At 45.0% G+C, this 9,984-nt stretch overlaps 4 protein-coding genes across 4 annotated transcripts in view; all 4 read right to left on the minus strand.

The window, feature by feature from the left end:
• The window catches only part of TEOVI_000068000 (uncharacterized protein), a gene marked incomplete at both ends in the record, with an annotated part of 357 nt that extends 145 nt beyond the window's left edge, over nt 1-212 (minus strand). The window contains one exon of the mRNA XM_067224051.1: nt 1-212. Within this exon, the coding sequence (XP_067080152.1) occupies nt 1-212 (212 nt within the window).
• A 1,396-nt stretch (nt 213-1,608) lies between these two features.
• On the minus strand, nt 1,609-3,786 carry TEOVI_000068100 (vesicular-fusion protein nsf, putative; the record flags this gene model as incomplete). Its single annotated transcript, XM_067224052.1, has 1 exon — nt 1,609-3,786. The coding sequence occupies one exon, from the start codon at nt 3,784-3,786 to the stop codon at nt 1,609-1,611; it is 2,178 nt and encodes a 725-aa protein (XP_067080153.1).
• A 413-nt stretch (nt 3,787-4,199) lies between these two features.
• On the minus strand, nt 4,200-6,272 carry TEOVI_000068200 (tubulin-tyrosine ligase, putative; the record flags this gene model as incomplete). Its single annotated transcript, XM_067224053.1, has 1 exon — nt 4,200-6,272. One exon carries the CDS (start codon nt 6,270-6,272, stop codon nt 4,200-4,202), a length of 2,073 nt encoding a protein of 690 aa, XP_067080154.1.
• A 428-nt stretch (nt 6,273-6,700) lies between these two features.
• On the minus strand, nt 6,701-8,653 carry TEOVI_000068300 (Tubulin/FtsZ family, putative; the record flags this gene model as incomplete). Its single annotated transcript, XM_067224054.1, has 1 exon — nt 6,701-8,653. One exon carries the CDS (start codon nt 8,651-8,653, stop codon nt 6,701-6,703), a length of 1,953 nt encoding a protein of 650 aa, XP_067080155.1.
• Between the last annotated feature and the right edge of the window lie 1,331 nt (nt 8,654-9,984).

Consider the following 9,984-nt stretch of genomic DNA (forward strand, 5'->3'; position numbering starts at 1 on the left):
TTAACACCCCACCGGCTGAAAAGTGTAACTTTTGCATATTTGCTTTTAAAAAAAAAATAGCATTTCAAAGCACATGTGGGAGAATTCTCACGATTACCGTTGATGCGGCATTTGGGACAGTCTGTTTCCCACGCGCACTTACATTCACAATGGAAGCTAAATTTTTCACCTTTAACAACAAAAAAAAAACTGCAGCTTAACCGCAGGAACATGTGCTACCAGAGGCGAGTGAAGGGAAGTCACAACAGATCAACACGATCATCACCGATCGTCAGCAGTGGAACAAATTAACTAAAGGAAACTAAAGTAAACGTGTGTTCTTTTTTTTTTTTAAAGGGGGGGAGTAACGATTTTTCACCCTTCTTACCTTTTTGCTACTATTTCATATCAAACTATGTTATTTCCCAAAATATCATTCCATATCCCTTTTGCAATGAGGTGGTACCATACGAAAAAAACAACAACAACACATCGTATGAGGAGTAAGAGACAAAAGAGAAGGAAGGAAAGAAATGAAATTTTGTCATCAAAAAAAAGATTGTAAGGTATCACATACAAAATACGAGTTGACCGCAGAAAAGAAAAAAAAAGCATTTTCTCCGTAATTTTTCACCTTCATGAATGAAAAAGAGGAGTGCAAAGTTAAGGGAAGGAGAGATAAGCGCAGATTTTTACTTGACCGTGCATGAGAGAGGAACATGCGCCCCAATATGCCTCCAAAACACTAGGCTCATGAATTCGCTCCTTTATCATTTTTTTTTAAAACAGCAAAATATAAGCAAATATGCTTTTTTTTTTCTTTTACTGCTGTTATTGCTGTCACGGCACGTGCTGCTTCATGCCATCGTGTTTATTTTAATATGATACATGCGGTGTCGACCATCACGATCCCCTTCCATGTTTGTTCCTTAAGTTTGTAACGGTATTCCACGCAATCCTCTTTCCTTTCTTTTGTTTTTTTTTTGCTGGTGCTTGTTCTTTTCTCCCTCGTCCGTACGGTACTCCCAGCATTGTGGGGTGAATGAAAAGAAAATAAAGGGGAAAATAAGTTGAACCACGGTAATCCGACGGCAAAAAAGGGAAAACAGAAATCACATATGAGAAAAACGACGCATCCAAAGAACGAAAGAAACAGTAACAGTAAAATGTAGGGCAACACATTATGAGTGTCGAATGCATCACGGGCTCCTCCCGTTAGAGAAAGCAACAGACCAGGTTGAGTACCGCGCAGAGAATGAAAAAAAAAACAGGGGAGAAGAATGCGAAGGGGGCTGTAAAATTAAATCGCCCAATTAAACAAGTCCTGAGGTATGGAGAGCAAGTAACATCATGGTAATAATAACCACTGACAAAACAGTACCATCACTCATATATTGTTGTCTATTTTGCGAGATATCTTATACAAGCCTTCAGCACCACATACTCTCCACCACCCTTTTCTGACATACCCACAACCTATCAAGGAGGTGATAAGTTAACCCACCACACATTTGGAAACGAAATCACAGGAACACGAAAATGAAAAGCAGCAGCAACAACAACAGCAACAAAGGAGCATTGCAACTAAACACGAGTAAAACAAAGCACGATCCGACACCAAATACTGACCTACTCTGACCTTCCCGCAATGGAATCGAGAGCTTGGCTGAACGTTTGAGCCATTATTGTAAGTTGCCCCGTTCCACACTTTTCCGCCGACATTTCCAGCAACAACATCATCTGCTTGATGGGCATCGGTTCCGTTATGGCCGTCTTGCAGGTTACTTTGGTTTGCTCATCCATCCACTGCAGTCCCATCTCCTGTGCAATCTTCTCCAATGCACTCTGTGGGGCACACGGCACATGCATTTTAACCGAGAAACACGAAGTGAGTTCCAAAGTGTCCATCACTTCAGACATTGAGGTAGTCGCAACAACAAGTAACTTTCGTTCATTTGGTGGTGGCCGCTTAATTAGTACTAAAAGAGCCTGGAGAATAGCATTGCTATAACGCCCACCCATGTAAGAGAATTCAATAATGCGCTCCACGTCATCTAATATAACGGTACTGAACGGGGATTTGCCCGCGTCGTCAAAGGCTTTGCGAATGATGTTCACCTTTTGTGCCTCACCGTATCCCACCATATCCTCATTGGATATAACACGGACGTACGGGAAACCCGCCATATCTGCGAGATGAGCTGCCACTGCAGACTTGCCGCTGCCCGGTCGCCCATCAATAAGAACGGTGAGGGTGTTGATTCGCTTACCTTCACTTTTCAGTTGATCCACATATTGCCTGCAGCGATCCTCAACACCAACCCATTCCTTGCCATAGTTGATGATACCACCACGCTTTAGATTGTTGCATTCCTCCTTAGCTTGCCCAAACGCCGGCTTCAGCTCTTCAATAGCTGTCAGAAAATCGTTTTGGGTAACAAAGACGTCTTGTGGATTGATAATCTCACTTGGATCTTCTAGGTTGATGTGCCTGTTGAACGCATTGGAAGAAGCAGAGCGCACAACACCCTCCAACTCAGCACCCGAGTAGTTTTTGGTTAGCGCCGCGAGTTTTTCAATGTCTACATCCTTCCCCAGCACTTTATTCTCCTGCATACCGCGAGTATGAATACGGAGAATCTCCACACGACCCTTTTCATTTGGCAACCCAATTTCCACGTGGACCTCAAATCGCCCTGGCCGTAGAATCGCTTCGTCGATAAGGTCGATACGGTTTGTCATTCCAATAAGCAACACGTTGTTTAGCGAATTAACACCATCAATCTTGGAAAGAAGCTGATTTACAACATTATCGTTGACACCTGTGGAGTCTCGTGTTGCTCCACGCTGTTTGCAAATGGAGTCAAACTCATCGAAAATGATGAGATGCAACTGCGATTGATCACCTTTGGCAGCTGCTTCCGCCTCAGCATCAGCAAACAACTTTCGCACATTCTCCTCAGTTGCACCAACGTACTTGCTGAACACTTCAGGTCCATTCACTATTTTGGGAGGCCGACAGTTAAGAATTTCACCGATTTTGCGTGCAATAAGAGTTTTACCAGTTCCAGGAGGCCCATACAGCAACACACCCTTGACATGCTTCACCCCAACTTTTTTCACAAACGATTGCGGGAACAGACGGCTGGCAAAAGCACGGCGGAATATCTGCGCAAACTCACTTGAAAGCCCACCAATGCCAAGTCCCTCAAGATTGAATGTCTGCAGTATTTGTGGCTGCTGAGCGTCTATCTGGTCGTCTGGCAGGTTGTTAAGCGTTATCTCACTCTTTTCACCAACACGCACAATCAAACCCATATTTTCAGAAACTTGACCAACCGTTCCGTCATTTTCAACGACCAACTTCGTTATCGTAACCAAGAGTTTCATGTCTGCAACCTTTACAGCGAGAGCTTGTTTATCGCGGAAGCACTGAAAGTTATATTGTCTGCGGAAGGTCTTAATGAACAGATCACAGTCAAGGGTTCCTCCCCTCTTGGATGCCGCAACATGTTCAACCAAAACATGCATGGTTGTAATGCAACTTACACTGCCAACATAATCCTCTAATTCCACAACGCTTCCTGCGGTAGTTGTCACGCCCACTAAACGGCGCTGAATGCTGTTCATTGCGACCTCCCCGCGCTCAATAGGGCCACGGACATCAATCGTAAAGGGATAATTTTTAATCATCACAACACCATCAGGGTGTTTGTACAATGCCTTATCCGCGGGATTAAGGTATATCCGGTTGGCGTAAGAATCCTCGTCGGTGAGGACCGACCGTACGACAAAACTTTTCCCCATGTTTATTTTTCTCTTTTCTTTTTTGTTTTTGTTTGGAAGTAGTCTGTTCCCTATTATATTTATCCGTCTATTTAAATCTTCCACACGGCGCGTGCTTGTGCAAGGCAGAAATTGTGTCGAGAGAACAGTAAAATTGATGCTGAGGGAATAAATAGCCACGCAACAATAACGACAATGATCAAAATGAAAAAAAATGCGGTCACATATCTACGTAAATGAGCGCTGACGGCACCATCAAAAGCAACAAAAGTTTCACACACACACACAAAAAAAAGAAGCGCGCCTTCCCCCTTCCCCCAAGTAAAAAAAAATCTTGTGTAATTTCTTTCTGTGTTTGAACCGATTCGCCTACTTTTGAGCCCAACACCACAACGGCTACATCCCCTTCCCTTTGCAACCTTCGCACGATAATGTTAAGAAGCCCACGATGGGGGGTTGTCACGTCTGGCCTGTTCCCATGCGCTTAACACTTCATCCAGCGAGCGGCATCTGTTTCCCACACCTTCCGGCTCGCTAAACAAAGCACAATAGCGGTTGTATGACTCTGATGTTGGGCATATTCGTATGAAGTTCCTACTTCGCAATTGCTCTTCCTCCGCTCTCACACACGCCTCCCGCTCCGTTACATCATTCAAAGAATCAAGAAATGCATGTCCGTAAATTTCACTCGGAGACATATTGCCGTCGCCATTGCCTTTGCAGCGCGTACCACCAGCGCTAACAGGCGATGAACCAGCAGTAAGACCAACTAACGTGAGCATATCTGCAACAAAATTGCCCTTTACACACTGATCAAGCAACGAGTAGTGCGTACTGAGGGACGGCATAATATTCACTTCCATTAGAACTGGAATCGGTATTACTTTCGAGGGTGGTGGCCTGCGCAGCAAAACATCCACTCCGTAAACTTCAAAACAACTGTCCCTCACACGGCTCCCACTGCCGCCACTGGCTATAGAGTCCATTTCTGCCTTCACGTGGGGCTGCACAGAAAGGAGTACTTTTACGAGAATATCGTGTATTTGTTTCATTGTCCCATCCCAATCCAAACCATGCTTGTTAAAATGACTTTCAAGAGCACTAAGGGTCCACTTTGAAGCGCTGTTTACAGACGCGGTGTCTTCAACGTCGGCATCGTTGGTGTGCACGCCGGCAGGCGAAAAGAAATCCTCCGATTTCTTGTTGATGGTAAAATTTGTAAGATGTGCCGTAAGCGTCCTCTCACCCATCACCGCCTCAGCACGGACTCCGGCGGGGTCGTTTGGGTATGGAGAAGTTGCGAACCGCACCAACCCTTCCGTGTAGAGGTACGCGCGCAAAGGTACATATGACGTTACAACAACATAGAGGCGCAAATCAAACTTATAGCCTTCAACTAACAGTGGATCCGAAACGTAGCGCTGCACTATCATTCGATTAGATGACCTACGAATGTCGGCACCGTTACTACATTGAAAGTTGGGTGTGTTGTTTTCCCCACGTCCTCTCTGCGTACTATCCGAATTATTGTGTACACCATTTAGTCGCCGCATTAAACTGGAATGAGAAGGCTCCCCAGCTACCAAGAGTTGAATACCTCGCCCACATGCGGCTGTTGTGGGCTTAGCGATAAACACGTTACCACGCTCTTCTTTCGCACACAGTACACGATTCAGTTCCTCCTGTTCGTCTGGCAACACCCAAGCTTCCGGGAAAAAATTCATATGTTCGCTATTCCCTCCTTCACAGCAGTCACCATTACTGTTAGTGCTACTGCGGTGCCTTTCCCCGTAGCCTCCACTATCCGAAGCAATTTGTGCGTTCCACCTCACTCTTGCAGCGACTAGGTGCCGATGCAACTCATCCTTCTTACCGAGGCGCCACGTTCCCGGGAAGTGATTGATACGTTGAAACAATCTCAGTTTTGAAAAGTCGCTGCGTACGGGGCGCTTGCACCATTTAAGCAACCAGGATTTGGAGAGTAAACTTGTGTCTTCCACAAAGCCCGCACGCTCCAGAGCGCACATAACAGCAGAAAAGCGGACTGCGGGGGCAGGCATCGTAAAGCTGAGCGTGCCGTACGGTCCAGTTCGGGCAATTTGCTCCGTCCTCTGGCATTTAATAAACACACCTTCTTCCTGACTCCTTTCTTCAGTTGCATCACTTTGAAGCCTTGGCAGTGGTGAGGGTTCAATATAGATGTGTTTATCAGCTCCAAGTAAATCATCGTCACACGGTCGATCAAACGGTTTAAATAGTATTGTGGGTCTTCTACCGTGAAATGGGCTGAGACATACGGTAACATATTCGTCCGCAGCAGCACTGCGCTTCTGGGTGTGTGGAGCACTTGTTGTCTCCCAAACTGTACAATCATCCCTGCTTTCAAACCGGTACACTGAAGGGGTTGTGGGGTGGAAAGCACCACCTCCAATGCGTTTGTTCCGCTCCTGCTGCTGCCGTTGTACCGTCACATCGGTTTCTCCATGTAATGTAACGCCGTCTGTCATTTCTGTACCTTAAGTTGCGAAGTTATCACAACAGTAGCGGAGGTGAAAATAGGGAAAATGAATGCAAATAAACACGATACGCTGTGGATAATCTGAGGCAAGCGTAGGTGTTAAGTCTTGATACTGCATAACACATAATCCAAACGAATAGAAAAGACGGGCGCAACGGAGGGGAAAGGAAAATGTCGGAACAATAATGGCAGTACGAACTGAAAAAAAAACAACACGCAAAATGTCAAATTCAAAGAGGTGCTGAAGGGGGGAAAAAAAAGGAGAATAAAACACCTCAGACTTGGCATTGAGGCCATATATCTTGCCCCTGTGACTCTCATGGGCATGCCCAACAAACCCTTACCCGCACTGGCTAAAGTTAGAAACTAATCCTTTAAACGACAATTTAGCGTTTCCCTTGGACATAGGGCAACCGATCAGTTCATGCTAATATCATCACCGTTATCGGCATAATCCTCATCAGCTGGGTGATAATAGTCATCGCGAATGACCATGACATCCTCCAGCACCTCCTTCCACTCATCACCGTCCATCTCATACGACGCTTCGTGGAGGTGACGGCTTCGCCTTACCACTTTTTGTGCCTGAGCAACTATAGACTGTAACATGGGTGCCGAGTCGTATGTAGACACGATGTGCGAGCCCATATCAATGCCCTGCAGAGCTCCTGATGACACTAACTCATTAGGGAGCACAAAGTCACGGGGGAATGTGGATGATATGGGATAACTATTGTCAGTGATAAGTGGCAGATAATTCCCCGATCGCAGCGGAAGCGCATAACGCAAAAGGGCTTCCTGGCGTGGGTATGTCAAGTCGTGCAATTGACCCGCACCGCGGAGCGTAACCGCGTGGCCCAGAACGCGGCCCGACTCTTTCTCTGGTCCCGAGCTTACAGCATGTGTTAGTGGTGCAAAATAGCCGCCGCCCTCGCCACAACTCGTTTGAAGCAACGGATTCCGCTGGAGGAAGTCCCACAAGTCCCCTCGAGGTAATCGTACGTCATGTACAGGCATGGGCATGGAAGTAAGGGCTGATGCGACTCTCAGGCATCTTGTGGGCCTGACGGCGGCTTGCCAATCTTGCATGTAAAAAGCTGGGCCACCACACCCCCCTGTGTTTAGTTTTCCCTCGTCGCGAGTCCCGTAAAGGGTGGTATCAGCAAACGATGCAACCACTTGTGCTGTGGCTGTATCATCCTGAAGCCAGGCAGCAGCTTTGGGAGCCAAATGAGTGGATCCATTCAAGGAAGAAGAAGAGGCAAAAGATGTTCGCCACTGCGCCAGCTCCATTGGCACATACACGGCGCTATCGTGGCTCGATAACTTCGCGGTGGCGAGAAGCCGATTAAGGCACTGCTCGTCCTTCCGCCTATCCGCAAAGTCCACATCACTATGCGCCGCGGCAACTTCCTCCGGAAGTGTCTGAAAACAGCAAAAAAACGTTGCAGGCACCTTTGAACCGGCATCTTCCCAGAACTCCTCCATGATGTTGCATGCAGCCCCACCGAAGGCGGAGTCCCCATCAACAAAACATTGAAGTCCTTGCAATAAATCTGCATCTTCCAACTGCCTTCGAAGGCTCTCCACTACGTCCGCAACATTACTACTCACGGAGGAGCGAAGGTGGCTCATTCCAAAGCCAAAGTTATGAAGCAGCGGTATGTCGTTGCCACCAGCTGTGGGGATACCGCCAATGCGATGCAGCGGATGTAACACATGTACCGCATCGGAGGCGACACCACTGCAAATGTACTGCCACCATGGAATGAGATCATCCTTCTCACGGAATAACCGTCTTTTTATGGCTTTCAGTGAAGGTTGTGATTTTTGAAAGGACGAAACAGCAGTTTCCGAGGTGCTTCTCTGTGCATCAAACGCCCCCGTTTCATGTGTTTCAGAGTTCATTGCCAATGAATCGCCTTGAAGGAAAACTCCTGTCCCCACCTCACCTCGTGTATAATACCGAGACTCTGCATCATCGCCACCCGCATCCTTTTCACTTTCACTTTCATCGTCATCATCATCATCATCATCATCATAAATTCTAGTTTCATTCTGCTCATGCTCCCCCTCGCTCTCCTCGTTCTGTACAGCAGCAGCTGCATTGAGTGATGGTTTACACCGCAATCGTGTGGCGTGTGGCGCATCCAAAAGAACCAATCGCGGCACTCGTATCAAACCATCCGTGCCACTTTGCAATTCACTCCGGTTATTATCAACCGCCCCACCGCAGACGGCTCGGAGGTGTCGCTCGGTGTAAAGCGTGTTGTGAGCCACGTCATAACTTGTTGTACCATTAGCCCATTGAGCGGCGACCAAAGTGGCGTAATTTCCCAGTGCCAACGTGACAAGCTCTCTTTCTGTCATTCTCAATAACCTTCTCACGCAAAGCCTTGAGTGATCCCGTTAATTATATATGCAAAAGAGAGAAAAAAAAAGAGTGGAAATGCTCTCCTACGTCGAAACATGTGAATCGTTGCAACCTACTTACACTTCAGCACAGGGTATTATATTATTATGCATACATTTTTTTTTTGAGAAAAAAGAAGTTACAAAGAAATGAAAGAAGGGCCCAACAAAATTCGAAAGAACACAAAACATTCAACTACCACCACGTGCGCTCAGAACCAAAACAAAAAAAATGAAAATAGGGAGACAAGCACGGGAAAAAAAAATAAACTATGACACAAAAATATTAAAAGAAAAAAAGGGAAACACGTAAGACAGAATGATATATATATATGAAGATTTGCCGAGCCCTTTTAACCATGCGTGGAATGTAACGACAATGCAACTAGAAAATAAAAGACAATTAAGTAGCAAATATCCCGCACATCACAACTTATTCAATAGTTTCCGCCATTTGTTCACCATTTCTTTTTTTTTAAATAAATAAATAAATATACTTAAGGGTAATAACAGTAATATTAACATCACTATCGATAATATTTCTTTCGTATCCCTTAGTTCCTGTCGCATTACCTCTTCACAAGAGGTTTATGGGACTACAACTCATAAATGCAGTGACGAGTGCACAAACCCCCTGAGAAAGGTAAAACAACAACAGCGGTAATCCTGCATTTTTTATACCTCATAGTGAAAATAATAATAATAATTATTATTATTGTATTTTTAATGATGCGATTATTTCACATATGCATCGCTACGGGGTGCAAATTTCCCCTTCATTTCTCTCTTTCCTTCCTATTCCTTCCTTTTCCTTCTGTAGGTGTGTGTGTAAATATTAACATGTGTGTTTAAAAACTGTGGTAAATGGAATGAGTGCGAGAAAATGAAGTGAGGAATCCTCAGTTACTTATAGCACCAGCACTAATAAGATGACATAATAATAATAGACTAGACCTAACATTAACACACAAAGAAAACTAATTAAAGAGGCAAAAACAAAGAAAGAAAGAGAAAGAGAGAGAGAGAGAAAGCCAAAAAGAGAAAAAGATGAAGCAGTTGTAATAAAGGACAAGAAGAAAGAGACACAACTAATAACAGTTAGCACAACTAAAACACGCACACAAAAGAAAAAAAAGGAAAAAAGGAGGTATTGAGTATAAATACATGTATAAAAACTGGAACGTATAACTTCAAAGGCAATAATAATAATAATAATAGTAAAAGTACTGAACCGCAGTTGTAATTACAATTGGAGCGGAAATGAAAGGAGGGAGTGAGTTAAAAAAAAA

This window comes from Trypanosoma equiperdum (genome assembly GCF_001457755.1).
Source record: "Trypanosoma equiperdum strain OVI genome assembly, contig: ctg_213, whole genome shotgun sequence".
Lineage (NCBI taxonomy): Eukaryota > Euglenozoa > Kinetoplastea > Trypanosomatida > Trypanosomatidae > Trypanosoma > Trypanosoma equiperdum.